General features: G+C 44.3%; 1 protein-coding gene across 2 annotated transcripts in view; it reads left to right on the top strand.

The window, feature by feature from the left end:
• The first annotated feature begins 14,204 nt into the window (after window positions 1-14,204).
• The window catches only part of R3HDM4 (R3H domain containing 4), a 52,372-nt gene continuing 47,020 nt past the window's right edge, over window positions 14,205-19,556 (top strand). For both annotated transcript variants that reach the window (XM_030217582.1, XM_030217583.1), the window contains exon 1: window positions 14,205-14,370. In XM_030217582.1, the coding sequence (XP_030073442.1) occupies window positions 14,324-14,370 (47 nt within the window). In that variant the 5' untranslated portion in view covers window positions 14,205-14,323. The remainder of the gene's footprint in view (window positions 14,371-19,556) is intronic.

Raw genomic sequence — 19,556 nt, forward strand, 5'->3', positions numbered from 1 at the left:
TGGATATTCCATGACAGTGCCCGCACATGACCCAGTTTTAAATATATGAGTTTAGCTTAGCTGGCCGTTGGCTGACTTCCTTATAGAAGAGTGGAGGAGTGGCCTAGTGGTTAGGGTGGTGGACTTTGGTCCTGGGGAACTAAGGAACTGAGTTTGATTCCCACTTCAGGCACAGGCAGCTCCTTGTGACTCTGGGCAAGTCACTTAACCCTCCATTGCCCCATGTAAGCCGCATTGAGCCTGCCATGAGTGGGAAAGCGCGGGGTACAAATGTAACAAAAAAAAAAAAAAAAGTGGAACTAGGAATCCCTAAATACCATGGGGTAAAACCAGGATTAATTCAGTCTGCCCCTGTGAACTGCAGTTTGCTAGCAAGGATATTTTACAAGAGTGGATGAAGAGCATGACAGGAGCATATGAAAGATTCCCAGAAAACCTACAAATTCTGTTTGGTTAAGAAGGTGTGCTATAACTTGTGGAAAAGTCCCATAGGGGAGAACAGAGTTATCATCTGGACCTAGGTGCTAAAGTCCTTGGTAGGGCACTGTGCCACCTGCCCTTTTTTCACTACGTGGTCACAGACTCCATGCCATTATGAGTAGAAGTAACATATGATCTTAGGGTGCAAACACCAGAAGGATGAACGTAGGAAGTGGATCTCTATTGTCAGTTTCATGATGTGAAATAATTAGAGGAAGAGGTTCCAGGAAGTGGATTTCATGCAGATCAAAAATCTATTAAATCTATTAAAATGTTCTACTACGTACTGTGTTGACATTGTAAGTTGTGTACTATGTCATACTTTCTATTGTTATTTGAATATTTTTATTGCTGTAATTGTCTATTGCTTATGTCTGATTTATTCTTACTGTACACCGCCTTGAGTGAATTATTTCAAAAAGATGGTAAATAAAACCTAATAAATAGATAAATAAATGTCATTCATAAGAACTAACAGTCACCCCATGGGACATTTAGTTTGCAGATACAGATGATAACTCCCCCCCTTCTTTTTTTAAGGTACTTAGACTACAGTAGTGCTGCTCAATATGGTCTTCAGACACCATAAGGCAGTGCGTGCAAATCGCTCATACATATTCACTGTGGATATCTTGAAGACCAGACTGCTTGGATGGTTCTTGAGAACCACTGTTGTAAGGAAGGAAAAGCTTCACAAAAATAAAGACTACTCTATAAAAACACTCCATTAGGAAGAGTCCTGGGCTCTTTATCAAATTAATTCCAGAAATGTGTTGCCATGGAAACATTACAGCCTTTTACCAAGACAGTGTGCTGGATGCTTTATTTTTTACTTTGCCTTCTATTTAAAAAGAAAAAAATCTAAATTCAATATTTATGTAACCTCCTGTTAAAAAAAAAAGTATTCAGACACCCAGCCTTAAATGCATGAATATTACGCATTATCAGTTGAGTAATCAGTCAAAGCATAGAAGCTTCAAGATTTATCACATAAATGAAAGGCACTAGAGAGTGAGTGTCCTCAGAACTCACTCGCCATTCTGTTGTCTAGCACTGCACCACCCCTACTTCTCTCTGTGAGGTCCTTTTACTAAGGTGCGCTGAAAAATGGGCTGCGCTAGTGTAGGCGCGTGTTTTGGGCATGCTCAGATCCATTTTTCAGCGCGACCATGAAAAAGGCCTTTTAAAATTTTTTGCCAAAAATGGACGTGTGGCAAAATAAAAATTGGTGCGCGTCCATTTTGGGTCTGAGACCTTACCACCACCCATTGACTTAGCGGTAAGGTCTCCTGTGGTAATCATGCGATAATCGTCTATGTGCATAGAATGATGATCACTACCCAGTTTCCACCACACGCAGGAAAATAAAAATTATTTTCTGGCGCATGTAGCAAACACACATAAAAAATGAATTTACTGCCCGGGCCACGCAGTAGCCAGGTGGTAACTCCAAACTGACGCGCATAGGACATGCATATGCGCCTACGTGGCTTAGTAAAAGGGCCCCTATGTTTGCCTTTCTTCCTCATAGACTGCGTACATCAGTCGCCTGGGTCTGACTGATGGTACTAAGTCCTTAGCCTCTGTACAGCTTTCTGTGACCTTACAGGATGAATGTAGTGTTCAAAGCAGTGGACTGATTCAGGAAACTTCTGAGGCATGACTCCAAGGCTCTGCAACCTTTCGCAAGTTACAGATGCTACAACCTTTGACAAGTTCCTTTAGCTCCTTGTGCCCTTGGGATCCAGTTGGAAGAAAGGTATTTGGATTAATCTTTTTCAACATATTTCAGAGAAGTGTGTTTTATAAGAGTAATACTAAAGAGCTTTTATTTGTACTGCGATTTGTGAAAGATGCTGTGCTGGTGGTGGGAAATGGAGGTAATTCCGGAAAAAGTATTTGCCTCTATTGAGCTCAACCTTCATCTGGGTTCCTATATCAACAGTTCTTGCATTAAAAAGCCTCCTTTTGCACACTTCAGATAGAAGGTGGCTTTGCACTAAATAAGAGGGGAAGGATCTCATGACCGTTAGTTATTCTTATAGATACAGTCCATATCTTGACATAAAATCCCTGGGCCTACATCACCTTTAATAATCCAGGAACTGTAAATGTCAGAACATGATGCTTTTAGCAGACTTTGTTGTGGATCTGTTAATCTCAAGATGAGTAATTTCCAGGCAACATAAAATGCATCCCTGAGTTTTATAACTAACCTTTGAAGGAGACACCCCTTGAGTCACAGTCCCCCTTCTATCTCCTGTTTTAGCAAATGAAAGAAGAGAGAACATTGAATTATGTGACATCTTTCCAGCTGGTGGGCTTTTCAGCATAGTTTTAAAATTTTACATTTTGGGTTTCAGTCTAGTAACTATGCAATGTACTGGGTATAGTAACATAGAATAAATCACCCTATACAAACATAGGCATCCAAAATTACAAGGTCTTCCTGCTATCAGAGAAATGATGATGAGATTGAAAAAGCATCAGATGTGAAAAATAGCACAGTCCAAGGGTTGCCCTATTACAAGGGATTTATCATTTAGAAATTTCTTGTGGACAACCAGGCCAATATGCAGTCTACACGCACTTGGGACAATAAACCTAGATTATCTTGACCAATTGTCAGTAAACAAAAAATTCAAGTGACAGAAATTTCAAAAATTTTAATAATAATTTTATATATGCACTTAAACACCACTTAAATAAATTTTATATATGTGTGCTCAAACTTGGTACCTAAATAACCATGCATGATTAAAGGCCACCATCCATTCCATCATTGCAGAAGTTCAGTTCGGCAGCTTATTTTAAGGTCCAAAATGATATTGCTCTTCTTATAGAGCTCAATAATTTGCAATCCTGTGCTTCAAACCTTTACAACAAATGGATATGCAGTCTAGACAAAAGTTTTCTTTCCTGCAGTCTAACCAGTTACACTGTGCTAACAATCATAGGCGCCCGGTATAAGAGGCTTGGAGAGGCTAAGCCTCCCCCCTGCTGCAGTAGAATGGATCAGCTGTGGAGTCCAGCTGCTCTGAGGGGATTAAATTGTTGATTTACCTCCATCCTCACAGCAGGAGCTGCAGTGAAAGCCCTCTAGCAGTTGTAGAAATTGGTTTATGGTTTGTTTACCTTACTGCTGGGAAAGCAGGGGGGGTTGGCTGGAGGTGTCCTGGGTTGCCAGGGAGATATTTAAGGAGGATGACTTCCTGACCTGTACTGAGGACAGATAGCAGCAGAACGGATACTGGGCCAGCATGATCAGAAAAAGTCACCAGACAACAAAGGTAGAAAAGATCATTTTATTTTCATTATAGTGTTTGGAATATGTCCACTCTGAGAATCAGGTGCTCAACATTAAAAGTTTATATTTATTTACTTATTTATGGCATTTTATCCCACATTAAACATGAATTAGGGTGTTTTGTGGCTCTACATGAGAATTGTGATGATATGATCCCTTGTTTCATATTGTTGACAGTCTGCATTTTCCGTATTGGTGGTATATTGGTGTATTAGGTCTGCCCAGTGTAATATTTATGGTACAGTAAGGTTCTGAGTGTGTTTTTGCACAAAGTTGTGCATAGTGTTTTGCAGTTGAGCAATTGTGGTTAGTATATGCTTTGAGCAACCACTTTATTCTTTGACATATGATACATATCTAATATCTAAATTTAATAAAAGGTATTAATTGTGACTTTTATTTTTATTTATTTATTTTTTCTGTGTGTTATCAATTATGGATTTAAGCTCCACCCCTGGCCCCACCACTAACCCCGCCCCCTTTAGCCTCCCTAAACAGTTGGGCCACCGACCGCCTATGGCTAACAAACCTGCTCTCAGGAAGAGTTATGCATCAACTTTGATACTAAATGATACACCTGGGGTTGGAGAGTGACCTACAGCTGCAGTCGAGATTAGTAGCAAACACAGGCAGTAACTTCTGCTTTTTCTGAAAAATGTTTCTCTGTATATATTTCAAGTCCCACAAACTTCACACATGGATTCAAAACAGATTGGTGTTCACTGTATAAACTGAAAACACAGACTGGAGCCTGGTCAGGTATGAAATCAGAGCTCTCCAAATGGGGTCACAAAACCCCCATTTGGGGTCAAGATCTGGGTGGTCTCTCCATAGGTGCATCATTATTCTGCACTTGGGGGGGGGGGGGGGTATACAATTTTACCTAGCCATGATCATGGGGTCACAACCACAAAAAGATTGATGAGCACTAAACAGCTGTGTTCTTTTATCCTACCATGAAAATATGTAACACCAAAAGAGATTTCTTGCTTTTTTTCAAGCACATTTTTCCTAAAGGGCGCCTTATTATTTTGTAAACTGCTTTAATTTGAAAGGCAGTATATCAAGTTGTAATAAACATAAACATCAATATAAAATAGAATAAAACCTGGAAATGTGGAACTTCCCTTTCTTGCTATCTCTCAGTGCTTCTCTCTGCATTGTCCTCTCCCCATACCACTCTCTCCTGCTCCATTGCTGCCTCTCTTTGCACCATCCCTCCCCATACCATTTCTCCTCTGCACTGTCCTTCCTGGTTCTTTTTTTTTTGTTACATTTTGTACCCTGTGCTTTCCCACTCATGGCAGGCTCAATGTGGCTTACATGGGGCAATGGAGGGTTAAGTGACTTGCCTAGAGTCACAAGGAGCTGCCTGTGCCAGGAATTGAACTCAGTTCCTCAGGACCAAAGTCCACCACCCTAACCACTAGGCCACTCCTCCACTCCTCTCCTTCACTGCCCCTTCTTCATTGTCTCTCAATCCATCTTTCTCTGCACTGCCCCCTCCATCCTCTATCTTGCAATAAGGGGGTGAAGGGGCACTCATAGGTGCCCGATATAAGAGGCTTGGGGAGGCTAAACATCCCCAGCCACAAGCCTCCAAAGTACCAGGCTCTCTATATCAGAGCCGTTCCCTGAGTCCAGTACTTCTTTCCTCCTCCATTACTTCTGGTCCAGCGTCTCTCTCTCTTCCTCCTCCTGATGCAGAGTCTATCCCTCTTACTCCCTCCCTACGGTCCCTCTAATTTGATTAGATTGCCGCCGCCCACCACGCAGCAACAGCAGCACCGTACTAACTAAAATGGCCTGACAGCCTTCCTTGATGTGCCCGCCCTCGCGGAAGCAGGAAGTTGCATCAGAGGCAGCAGGATGCGTCACAAAGAATGCAGTCAGGCCAAAGCCCCAAAGCAAGCTGTTTTAGTGTTGGACCCAGGAGGGAGAGGGAGATACTGGGTTAGGAAGAGGCAAGACAGATTGTTGAACTGGAAGAGGGGAAGACACTAGACCCGGGAGGGAAGACTCTGGAAGGGGGAGGGGGCAAGGAAAGTGGAAAGACACTGGGTATGCAGGAAGATGGGAGGAGAGAGAGAGTGACTGAGACTCACTAGACTGGAGGAGAGGAAGAAACACCATAGGAGAGAAGGGGAAGTGAGAGGAGAGACTGAGAGTGACTGGACTGGAAGAAAGGAAGAGAGGTTGACTGGAGAGGAAGATAGGGGAAAGACGGGGGGGGGGGGGAGATAGAGAGACAGAGATGGGCTGGAGGAGAGGGAGAAAGACATTGGACTGTGGGAGGGGGAGCAGGAAGGAAGAAAGGAGAGATACTGGCCTCACGGGTGAGAGAAAGGGGACAGGGAGACAGAGAAGAGATGCTGGGTATGGAGGGAACATAGGGGCAATGCTGGACAGAGAGGCGATAGAGACAACAGGGGCAATGTTGGACACAGGGATGATAGGGACACAGAGGGGCAATGCTGATCATGGGAAGGGATATGGACACAGGGTGGAAATGCTGGACAGGTCAACCTAGGGACCCAGAGGAGAAATGATGAATATAGAAGAGAATAGGGATGCTAAGAAGGCAGATGCTGAACATGGAGGAACAAGGCGCGAAGATGGATGGAGGACATGGAGAGAGAAGGAACAACAGAAAAGAGATATTGGGACCAAAGCAAATAGAAAAATAAAATACTCGGACAACAACGGTAGAAAAAAAGTATTTTATTCTGAATTTATTAATTGGAATATGTCATTTTTTAGAAATGCATATCTCTGGTATTTTGCATTTGAGTTTCTATTTCACTATTAGTGCTGTGTACAGAGTTTGACTTCCTGAGGTTTCCAGTTCAGTTTTTTTGGCTTCATATCTCTAATACTGATGTATATGGTCCCTTGTTTCACATTTGTTAAGGGTCTGTATGTGTTTTGTGTGTGTATGTGTGACCAAGGTATGGTATTCTGCTAGCATGTAGTCTGTGTAGCCCCCTCCCTACCCATCTTCAAATCCTTGCTCAAAGCCCACCTCTTCAATGTCGCTTTCGGCACCTAACCATTGTACCTCTATCCAGGAAATCTAGACTGCCTCAATCTTCATTGACTGCACTTTTTGTCCTTTAGATTGTAAGCTCCTTTGAGCAGGGACTGTCCTTCTTTGTTAATTGTACAGCGCTGCGCAACCCTGGTAGCGCTTTAGAAATATTAAATAGTAGTAGTAGTATCTTGTTGCAGTTGTTTGTTTAATTTTTTTTCCCCAGATGGTGTAATATTTACAGTGCTACCTTGTCATGCATAAGTTCGTTGCTTTTTCAGTCCTGGAAATTAGTGCTGTTGTGCAAACACACACTCAGAACCTTATCATACTATACGTTTGTGTAGTGTTTTACAGTGGAGGAATTATGTTGGCCTTACTGAGGTCAACAGATATATCTGGCAACACTTTTTCTTTTTTCCTTCTTAGGAACCTTCAGCTCTAAACATATGATCGTATTTAGGATCTTAGATACAGTTAACCTCCCTCTACTTTATCCATACAACATCATAATTCTTATATATAATTTTTTCTTCTTTCTTATTCGCCTCAGTGGTGCCCACATCCAACTTTCATTCCTCTGTTACATCTTCAATGGTTGCAATCTCTCGTAAAAAATGTGAAGAATCCTTAATATATGATGTCATCTCACTTACTGATTTACATAAAAACACATCCAAAAACTTAGACAATGGCTCCAATACTGAAGATCTCATACTCACTATTGGCCGTCCTGGCAGATGACTCTGTTCCTTGTGGATCTTGGGTATGAAATAAATTTTTGGAGTTTGCCTATCAGCCAGTTTCTTTGGATCCGGAGAGTTTGTTCGGATTTGAATGATTTTAAAGAAAAAGCAAAAGAGCTGGGACAGAGGTTTGAGGAGAGGGGATATCCTAAATCAGCTATTAGAAAAGCGTATTTGAGAGCGCGGTTTATCCAGCGCTCACTCCTTTTAGATGACTGTGAGAAGAACCAAAGTGATAGGTTAACATGTGTTCTACCCTATACGGAGATCAGCAAGAAATTAACATTAAAGATGAGAGAACATTGGCATGTAATGCAGTTGCACCCAGGGTTTGAAGAATTTCCAATGATAGCCTATATGAGGGGGAAAACGATCGGACAGAAGTTGGCAGAGAATAAGTTTACGGCCCCAAGTTTAAATCAGAGGTGGGGGATCATCGAGAATGTGGTAAATGCCAATGGTGTAGGTCCACTATAACGGGACCTAGGTGGATAGATCCTGGGACTGGGAAAACAATGATAGCGAAGGATTTCACGAATTGTGATACAAAAAACATAATATCAAACATATAAAAGGCAAGTGACCATACTCACTTGCAAATGCGCAGTAGAGACTTCCCTCTCTGTCCCACCCCCGCGTCAAGACGTGATGACGGGGCGAGGGGGGCGGGACAGAGAGGGAAACTGCGTGGAAGGGGAGGGAGGAAACCGCTGACGTCGCTACCGCTCCCCCCCCAAGGTAGCCGCTACCGCCCCCCCCCCGGAGTCGCCACCACCCCCCCTTCACCCGGTCCGGGCCCTCTCTTCGTTATTCAACTTACAGAAGCGCCGAAACAGCAGCAAGCAGCTCAGCTTCAGCTCCCGTCGGCCTTCCTTCCCTGCCTGTGCCCCGCCCTCGCCGACGTGACGTCACACGAGGGCGAGGCACAGGCAGTGAAGGAAGGCCAACGGAGCTGCAGCTTGCTGCTGTTTTGGCGCTGCTGTAAGTTGAATAACGAAGAGAGGGGCCGGGCCAGGTGAAGGGGGGGAGGGGGCGACTCCGGGGTGGGGGGGGGGCGGTAGCGGCTACCTTGGGGGGGGAGAGGGGACATGGGAGGTCTCAGAAGGAGGGGGGCCTTGGAGCTGGGAGGGCTGGACTGAAGGGGGCCTTCAAGCTGGCTGGGAAGAAGGCACGGGGGGGGGGGCAAGGGGCCTTGGAACTGGGAGGGAGGGAAGGGGGCCTTGGGAGCTGGGGGGGAGGGCCTGGGGCCTTGGATCTGGGATGGAGGGACAGAGGGGGCCTTGCAGCTGGCAGGGAAGGAGGATGGCAGGGGGCCTTGCAGCTGCAACGGGAGGGGGGCCTTGGGAAAAAAAACATTCCAATACGTGCCCGTTTTAACGGGCTTAACGGCTAGTACACTATAATATGCCCTTGTAATTTGATCTACATAGGTCGTACGAGTAGATCTATAAAAGTACGATTAAATAAGCATAAGTCAAGGATTGTAACCAAGAATTATCAAGCCCCGATCGTGGAACATTGGGTTGAAAAAGATCATAAGATTGAGGATCTCCAGTGGAGAATTCTAGAGCACGTTCACATGGGTAGGGAGGGAGGGTCGATTGGTAAACTATTGAACTATAGGGAGCAGTGGCATATATATATATTGAATACAGTAACCCCGATGGGGCTAAATGCTGAATTAGAATGGGGGACTTTAATTTAAATGGAGTTGATGGCCATCCAATGAGAGCCCTGGGGAGAAGAGACGTCATTAGAGGAGGGATTTAAATAGTAATTCTTAACACGCCGCCGCCATCTTTGCAGGGAGATTCCCATGAGTAAACATTGCAAGGCTGGCACTGAAAACGGCAAAGGGTAATTAAGAAATATAATAAATATAAGACTAAGGGATGTCGTCTGGTATGGGGAATATACCGTGCGGATTAAATTATGTCGGGCAGACTTCACGGGCATTGAAGACTAAACTTATTGAACATAGACACTGCATACAGTCAAATAAAATGCATGAACCTATGGTGACTCATTGTGTAGACAAGCAGCATGACTTTTCAGAATTGAAATGCATGGTATTAGAGCAGATTCAAGTTACGGAGAGAAGGGGTGACATCAGAAATGTGTTGAGAAGAAAGGAGCAGAGGTGGATTTTCACATTACAAACTGTCATACCGAAAGGTCTAAATATATCCATCGAATGGAAAGCGTTTCTGTTGTATAAAAGGATGCCGCCACTTTTGTAGAGAAGGCCAGACGAATTTCATATTTAATATAAACAGTTTACTCATTTGTTTAGTGTACAAGCTGATTACCATCAATAGGGGTAGTCAGGAAGCATTTCTACTCAAAACACATCTACACACACAAGCAATATACAGCAAGCTTAAGGCAAATCAAAAATGCTCTAGACAGACAAAGAAAAATTCAAAATGCTTACTACCTCTTTGTTCCCCTCTAGTTTTATACCGGGCCTCTGACTAATTCTCTCATACAACATTCCTGTGCAAGTCTCTGAATACCACAAACTGTTAATCATGTGCAGAACATCTGCTTTCTATTACCCCCCTACCTTTTAGCCCACAGACTTTCTGGAGCCTGCCTTTGGCTAATGTGTTGCCACATTCTTTTCATGCCTCAGGAGGGTTAGTGTTAAAACAGCTTGTTGTAATCATGGAGCCTTCCACTCCGCATTTTTCATACTTTTATTCAACAAATCTTTCATACTTTTGTTCAACACTGTGAATATACGTCATAGGTACGGAATGACGTTACACGCTGTGTATTTAATCTGGAAGTTTCAACTATGACGCCGACCGCCATTTCTATGTAGAAGCCAGAGGACAGTATGCTGGCGAGTCAATTGCTCTTGGAGGTGTTGAACTAACATATTTTCCCCTGAAGCAGCCGGACCGTGGTGAAACAGGGTTTCCCTGTCGGGAATTATTAAAAGATAGGATAAAGATAAAGAGAAACAAAAGAAAATACTTCGTGAAGTTGCATAGATGGAAATAATCACCGTCCAAGATAAGTAATCTTTAAACTTTGGACTTTTTTGATATGAAGCATTGCGTGTCCGCCCTGTATGAATGTTTATAAGGGTGAGATGGCATTATAAATATGAAAGTTAATGGAGTTTTTTTAAAAGACTAATGATTAAGAGGTTCCCTCGCTAATTAAAAGGTGTGTCCTTTATAAAGAGGTGTATCCGGTTTTCACTGAGGTCTTTTTTTTCTCCACCTTTTTTCAATTGATTTCCATCTACCCTTGAACACTCATAGCCAATTGTAGAATTGTTTTGGGATTATAGTGAATATAGATATGACTCATATTGGAGGATTTGAGACATTTTATGTTTAATTTGCAGGGGCAGTCCTTGACACAGCCTAGCTGTTAATTAATGAATGCGATATTTATCGCCTATGAAGACTCTGGTGCAATCAGACATTTCCAACATTGAATGAAAAAAATATATATAAGAATTATGATGATGTTGTATGGATAAAGTAGAGGGAGGTTAACTGTATCTAGGGCCTTACTGAGGTGGCATCAAAACTTTAATTTTAGTTTGTCATAACATAAGAATGTTGGCATCTCTACACTCTGGTCCAGTATATTCCTTCTCTCTACTACCCCATGTCCAACAGTTTTCTCCCCTCCCCCCAGTGCCTTCCTACTGTGCAGCCATGGAGCTCTCAGACATATTTGAGCAACTTGAGGTTCATGAAGAACCTGTTGACCTTGCAGCTCCCAATCTCAAGAGGCAGCAAAATCAACAAGTTCTCTGAAGGTGGGAGCGGAAGACATGTGTGTGAGAGAGAGGCAGACTGGCTGTGGGAAAGTGGGATATGAGAGAGAGAAAGAGGGGGCAGATGGACTGCAGGCCTCTGTAGAAATGTACAGCTACTGACACTTTAAAAACATCCTCTTTAATTCAGTTGCCTAAGAGACCTATATCTATCTACTGAAGCTTGCACTGTTTAATTTTCTTTGCCACTTTATTCTCTGGCATTTGGATTTTAATGGATTTTGCTCACACCTTTTTCAGTAGTAGCTCAGGGTGAGTTACATTCAGGTACACTGGGTATTTCTCTGTCCCTAGAGAAATTAAGATACATTTGATACGTATCTTAATATCTAAATTTAACAAAAGGTACTATCTGCCACTATTTTACTGATCTTTCTGTATTCTTTCAGGCAATTAAGGATTCAGGCCTGGCCCCTCCCACTTTAGCCTCCCAAAACTACTACTACAAATCATTTCTATAGCGCTACCAGTCGTACGCAGCGCTTCACAGCCACCAACCACCTATGGGAGCTCTCTGGTTTGATCTATTTGTTTTTAATTTTAATTGATTTCTTTTGTTTTTGTTTGGATGGTCTTGTGTGGGTGAGTATTTCCTGTCTTTTAAAAGGCGTTCTTTTCCAAAGGCATTCTTTTCAAGTTTGATATGATTTTATGATGTACACCGCTGTTATCTTGCTTCTGTAAGTCAAGTGGTACAGAACGTGTAATAAATATAATTCTCTCTCTGCACTATCCTCGCTCCCATTATCCCTCATTGCACTTCTCTGCAGTGTCCCCTCTCCTGTCCCATCACTGTCTCTCTCTGCACTGCCTCTCCCCCATTACCTCTCTTTGCACTATCCCCTGCCAGGGGCGTAGCTATGGGTGTGCCTGGGTGGGCTCAGGCCCACCCAGTTTAAGCGCTGAAAAATGTACAGCTGAGCAGCCACTGCCTTTCTGCCTCGCAGCAGCGCCGGCCTGCTCAGCCACCTCCCACCTGCTTTTTAGTCTCTCGGGCGGCAGTGCCGCGGCATTGGTAGCTGTAGTGAGCGAAGTGACGCTCCATGACGCAAGCCACGCGCTGCGCGGTGCCGAACAAATCCGCCACTTCCTGTAGGCAGTGGGCTGTCGCGGAAACGAGCAGCTGAGCGCAGTGGACAAACCAACACGTGTCTGGGCAGCACCGGTCGCCGGTTTATCAATGCGAATGAGAGTTCTGTCCGCAGGAAAACCACTGAGGGCTTGATGAAGTGCGGCCCAAAGCGGAACAACATGCCGGCTTCAGTCCGCAGATCCGATGCACTGCTCTGAGGTCTCATTGGTAGTCCAGAACCTATTTCCTCTGACCCCAATACTACTTCCTGTACCGCACAGATGCAGTACTTCCCAACCGGCACTTTGAAATCTGTGGCACGGGCCCGCGGCCAAGGAAGTTTAATAAGACTTCCTTGGAAGGGACTACCCTCCACGATCACTCCTGTTTGACTTCAGCGCTCACTCCTTTGGAGGGACTTTTTTGCAGCAGCTTGGCTGACTCAACCGTTACTGGCCAAACAAACGGCAGTCTAGCTCTTCTGAGTCTGACTTCTGGTCCGCTTGGCAAGCGCTACATAATTGACATCCTGGGCCAATGTCTCGCTGCTGCGCCTGCGCCGCTCTGGTTTGTTAAAAGTAAGCAAGCTCAGCTGCACAGCATGCACCACGCTGCACTACCTGCTCCCCACAGTGTGCACGGCACAATGACGCTGTGGTCACATGCAGTATCGCATGGGAAAGGTTGCTTCCGGCCCGGCTGTGTCGCGGGCTCAGCTCCTCCACAGTCACTCCATACTGTGCCTGCCTGCCAGTTCTAGATTTAGTCTTGGTGTGGGTGTCGGTTCTCGAATCGATCATCATCATCACAGCAGTAGTACTCCCTGTGGCCCACACAACACAGGTACAGGAGCCATGTGCAACTGCACGCAGCAGTTGCCCAGCAGGTAACATATATTTTTTAATTTTTTTTAACGCGTCATGTAATTGTGCTCAAAATTCTGGCTGGTGGTGGTGGGCTTCTGGTTGGGGTAAGCACTTCACTGCCTACAGGGCAAAAAAGGTATATTTAATGGTTACATATACCCTTTTTTTTTTGCCTTAGGCAGTGAAGAGCCCACTCCCTCCCAGAAGCCCACCACCAGGCACCAGCCAACATTTTGATTACTCTTGTAATCAAAATGATGGCTCTGGTGGTGGGTTTTTGGGTGGGGGGAGGACTCTTTACTGCCTAGGGGGAAAAAGTATATTTAATCATTAAATATATATCCCTTTTGCCCTAGGCAATAAAAAGCCCTTCCCCACCTAGAAATTCACAAACAATAAATTTTAATAGTGCCCAGGACTCATACATAGTGCCCACCCATATTCGCTCTGGGCCCACCCAAAATGTCAGGCCTCCCCTACTATCTTACTGAATTTTTTACACCGTCCCCTCCCCCACTATCCTGATTACACCTATCTACACCGTCCCCCACCCCATTATCCCTCGCTACTTTTCTTTAGACAGCTCTATCTACTACTACTAATTAAAACTTCTAAAGCGCTACTAGGTTACGCAGCGCTGTACAATTTAACATAGAAGGACAGTCCCTGCTCAAAGAGCTTACAATCTAAAGGACACCTGAACAGTCAGTCTGATAGAGGCATATTCTCCAATATGCTTTACTGTACTTCCTCGGCTCGAGTCGCACCACGTCTCCTCCAACCACGCACTATTCCTTGTGCCCCTCCCCTCAGTGTTCTGTCATTTGCTTCCGCCACTCATACGGTTTAAAAAAAAAATAAAAAAAATACGTGTGACGTCACATCCGTCTTGAGGGGTGGGAGCAGAGTGGGGCGGCGATCCTGGAACGGACATTTTGTGTTTTCCTTCTCTGCAGCTTTCTTCTTATCGCCTTTACGCAGTGATTTCAGGCATAGGTTGGATTGGCATTGAGCAGCGTGATATGGTGGTACTGAAGAATCGAGAAACGGGGCAGCCGGATGGCTACCGGTGAGTCCGGTCCGGACTTGAAGGAATGAAGGAGGAGTTAGTGTGTGATATAGGAGAAGGAGAGAGGAGTAGTGAGTGAGTGATGGGGGATGGGTTGGCGGGGGCGTGTAGGGTTATAGAGAGGTGGGGGTGTAGTTTAGATGGAGATACTGGAGCGTAGGGACTCAGGGAGTCCAGAATTTAGAGAGGTAGGGGTGGATTGTGTGATGAGAGGATTAGATAGAGGAGTGGAAGTGATCTGAGTTATAGAGAGGTGATAGGACGTGGGATGATGAGATCGGATAGCGGAGAGGAATGGATGTGGTTTGGATTATACAGAGGATGTGAGAGTGGATGGTGTATAGGGGTGAAGACGGTCTGGTTTATAGAGATAGGTGGTGGGTTGTTGTGGTATATGAGGATTGGACGGGGAGAGGAGTAGAGGGTGTCTTATAAAGAGCTGGGGGGGTTGTCAGAGGGAATTGAGTGAGAAAGAGAAGTGAGGGGGATGTGTGATCAGGGGATTACACGGAGGAGAGGGATGTAGAGAGGCCAGGTTATGAAAAGGTGATGATGGTGGGGTGGTTGTGCAATAAGGGATTAGATGGAGAAGAGGAATGTAGAGAGCATGGGTTATGTAGAGGTTGGAGGGGTGTGATGAGGCTATTGCATGGTGGAGATGAAGTCGGGGTTATAAAGAGGTGAGAGGTTGTAGGATGAGGGGGATTGGATGAGGAGGGGAGTGCAGGGAGACTGGGTTAATGTGAGTGTGATGTGTTAGGAGGAATCAGATGTCCTGTACTGGATGTCACATATTTTACATTTTTGCTGTAATCATTTTTGTGATGTACTAGCAGAAATTTGTAAATGATGGCATTGGTTTGTCTTGCATCATCCCACTTACAGTACAATGCATATGCAGTCCCTGAGTGTTCAAGCCATTGCTCAACAGTGATTCTTAGTTGTAAGACCTGAGGCCCACTTTACCCAGGCTCTTGAGGGAGTTGTGGTCATTAGCTTCTTGCGAGGGACCACTACAGTGATAAAAAGAGACAGTTATAAGTGAAGACTCATGGTAGTTGCCACAGGAGAGATCTGCCAGGCTAGAGCCCCCCCCCCCCCCCACCCTGTGTTGCATATCTTGATGGCTGTTTGTGATTGTTAGGTGAAATTACCTTCCTGGTGTTCCATCTAAATCTGCCAGCCTCTTCTGAACAAAATGGAGGAGTGGCCTAATGGTTAGAGCACTGGTCTTGCAATCCAGAGGTGGCTGGTTCAAATCCCACTGCTGCTCCTTGTGATCTTGGGCAAGTCACTTAACCTTCATTGCCTCAGGTACAAACTTAGATTGTGAGCCCTCCTGGGACAGAGAAATATCCAGAGTACCTGAATGTAACTCACCTTAAGCTACTAATGAAAAAGGTGTGAGCAAAAATCTAAAAAAAAAAAAAAGCACTTTAATATTTTCCTCATCTCCCCTAGCTGCACTCCTCGGCTCATGTGATTATGTGGCCTGAGGGCTGGAGGTGTCCCTTTACTGTTAATTAATTCTCCAAGCTTAAGAGTTCCATCTCTGCAGTGTGCTCTGTCCACATAACTCCTCTTGTACAGCAGTGGTCAGCATTTGCACCTAAGCTTGGTCTACTTGAAAGCATGTTTTAGGTAGAATGGGTAGCATTTATATGTAATGCTTATTATTTAGGTTTATAAAGTGTTTTCGCTCTGGGGGGCAGTGTTTCTAAATGAGTTAGTTTTGCTCATACATATCATGACAGTAGTAAACCTTACGCCTAAGCCCCAGGGGACCTGGAGTGTGCTCTCAGGATCTCAACATACCTGTATTCAGAGTGTCTTGGAAAAATAAATGCTGTAGTTACTGAGCCATAGTGCTGGAAACTAGGAAGGGAGGAGGTTAGTTAAAAGGCCTACTCAAGAGACTAGAACCCATTATTTATTGTTGTACATTTCAGTTGTCACCAGCATTTTAACTATATTCTTAACTGCTGCTGTGAACTGAAGTTCTAAGAGTGCAGGAGTAGCCTTGTGCAGCAGGCTGAGAACCAGGGTTCAAGTCCCTCTGATGCTCCTTGTGACTTTGGGCAAGTCACTTCCACCTCCAGTTACCTCATACATAGGGATCAATAGTCAGTAGCACTTACTTAGGTAAGAGTTGTTTCTACAGGGAGAAAGTTTGCTCACTGTAGCCAGTTACTAGTTTCAGTGACATTATCCAGACGATGCCACTGGAAGTCTTTACTGACCGCCCTGGCACTATTGGAATAATGTTGAGCTGGAAGTTTTCCAAGTACTGGCACTTCATATCAGTGGCACTCAGAAAAACTTTGGAGGCTTCTTATATCTAGTTGCTCAGTGCAAGTCCAGTGTCTGAGTACTACCTGACAGTGAATATCCAGATATAAATTTAAGCACCATGGTCAGTGATTGAAATCCACGCTGGCCACAGTGTTTCAGCATTGGGGGGGGGGGGGTTTAGATTAAAAGCCCTCTGGGGATGTTCATACCTGAGTGCCACTTGCCTTGAGCTACCAATGAAAAGTCCAGAGCATAGTCTAATTCAATAACATTTTAAGCAACATAGGACCAGATTAAAAAAAAACCCAAACAACCCCCCCCCTCAACTACTGTATAGGAATGAAAACAGCAAAACCTAGAAAAGAGCAATAAAATCAGAATGGTGGATATCAGATGTAAAATCCAATAAAGCAGTGCATCCTCAGGACATAGTCAGCCAGTCGGGTGTTCAGGATATCCACAATGATTGTGCATGAAAGAGATTCGAGTTCATGCAAATCTATCTCATACACGTTAATTGTAGATATCCAGAACACCTGACTGGCTGGGTATGCCCCAAGGACTGGGTTGAGAAGCACTGTTATAAAGAACTGTCATGACAGTCAGTTTCAGGCCGTCTTTCCACTCTTCCAAGCACTAAGGTCCAGATTCAGTAAATGGTGCTGAAAATTGAGTACTGGGAAAAATGAGCGCTCAGCGGTATTCTATTGTCAATCCTGGTGTGGATCCCTTGGCTTCTTGGTAGAATGCCCCTGACCACATATTACACAATATTTTGGCTAAACAGTTTGGTGTTTCACCATCGGAAATAGTTCTTCGCATTACGCATGCTTTACATACTCTGGCAGCATAGCGAGCTGGTGTTATCACCATCGTACCCCTGACAAAGGCGCTGGACCGTGTCGGGACACTCGATCATGATGCCAACCCTTTCCTGAAGGCTCACTGCGCTCAGGTGATTTCTTCTATATCATCTTGCTTGAACAGTCCATTTGTACGGGTTTATACCACTCTGCCAGCGGATGGTGACAGAGGGCCACAATTTTTTCCATGACATAATTACTGTACTAAGGAGTGAAGTAGATGAGACACTTGTCTGTATTCTCTGCAGCTGATGGTGGATCTGCTGGACTGATTAGGTTCCCAGGGCTCTGGTCTATGGCCTTTGCTCTAGGTAAAACACTCCCAGGGCTGCGCCTAGTAGAAAGCTCCCTGGAAAGCAGTTTGTGGATTGTCTCCCTTTGTTGCGCAGGTTGTCTTCAGGCCTTCTGGTAGGTAAGGGATGATTGTTTGGGCTTCTAAGACACCTGCCTTCCATGGTCCTCTGGTTGAGAGGGGGGTAAGAAGGTAAGGGTAATACATTTTATATGCTGCCTTTTTGTAGTGCAAGTGGGTTTCATGTTATATACAGGTATTTACCCTGTTCCTAGTGGGCTTACAATCTCAAGGTGTGTGTGTGTGTGTGTGTGGGGGGGGGGGGGGTTGTTTGTTTTTGGTACCTTAGGCAGTGGAGGCTTAAGTGACTTGCCTAGGGACACATACATGTTTTCTCGTTAGAGAGGGTCTGAAAAAGGATTCTTGCCCCAGGCTTGTTGAGCTTCTGTTCCATTGGTGATCTCCCACTTACTACTTCACTTTCTAATTTGGGATTGGATTAGGAAAGAAGCAGCTTTGGGGGAAAGCAAAAAGCTCTAATGAAGTTAAAAAAATAAGTGCTGGTGGATGTGAATGTAAACAGACAGATGACACACATGGAGCACAGTGGTTCCAGGAAGCAATCCTGTTTGACTAGGTGAAGCTGAATTGGAATGGAAATGATTAGAGTAGTAGATCGAGAACTGTGTAAAACAGGGTTCAAATCCCACAACTGCTCCTTGTGACCTGACCTTGAGGAAGTCATTTAACCCTCCATTGCTTTAGGTACAAACATTGTAAGCCTTCTGGGGACAGGGATGTAATTTGTCTCAAACTACTCCTGAAAAGGTATAAACTTTCTAGCTCACATAGCACGAGTAGAAAACATCCAGACTGCTTTTCTTAGCAGGAACAAGTTGGACCGTAGAAAGATGGAACCGGGACAGGAAGCTTTCTGAACTTGCAAGAACTCCAGGCTTGACGTACTGTTCCAGCACTGGAATGAAAAGAGATTTAGAGGTATTGATACCCGAATTTAGCTAAAGGACAAACTACTTTTTGTGTTTCTTTTGTAGCCCCTCATAGGTAGGGCACTGAGAAGAAGAGTGGACCATTCATTGATCTAGTGGCTACAAACTGGGCAAGGCAGCCATCGTATGCCCCTTTCCAGCTTTCCTTTTATGATGGACTGCTACTTAAAAGCACCATTCTCATGGAATATTATCAAAATACATCATGGACACAACACAACTCTTCCGTGTATGACGCCCCTATGTGGCTATGCCACATGAACCTTATCCTATCTCATGTGGCTATACCACATGAATCTTATCCCTACATCACTCTGTATTTGTTTACACCGGAATCTGCAATCGTACCTCCAGCACTATGTAAGCCACATTGAGCCTGCAAATAGGTGGAAAAATGTGGGATACAAATGTACAAATAAGGTCCATCTCTTGTTTTGCCTTACAGACTGATCCTTGATAGAGCTAGATTGTGAAAAAAGAAGGTACTGTTTGGCTCTGATTTTCTTCCTTGATGATGTAAGCATCAGCTTCATTGGCCTATGCTAGGGTTTGTCATCCCTTTGAAGATTTTTGCAAAGATCTGGCTGTTTGGCCTTGGTGAAAGGATATCCCAACTATTTTGACCTTCTTCAAAAGGGGTTGGGTAGAGTTCAGATTGCAGGCATTTTGTCCTGTAAAAGTCAGATTTAGGATTTCTTGGTAGCATCTTGCCTAGATGTGGTTTGTTTC

This window comes from Microcaecilia unicolor, chromosome 11 (assembly GCF_901765095.1).
Source record: "Microcaecilia unicolor chromosome 11, aMicUni1.1, whole genome shotgun sequence".
NCBI classification, from domain to species: domain Eukaryota; kingdom Metazoa; phylum Chordata; class Amphibia; order Gymnophiona; family Siphonopidae; genus Microcaecilia; species Microcaecilia unicolor.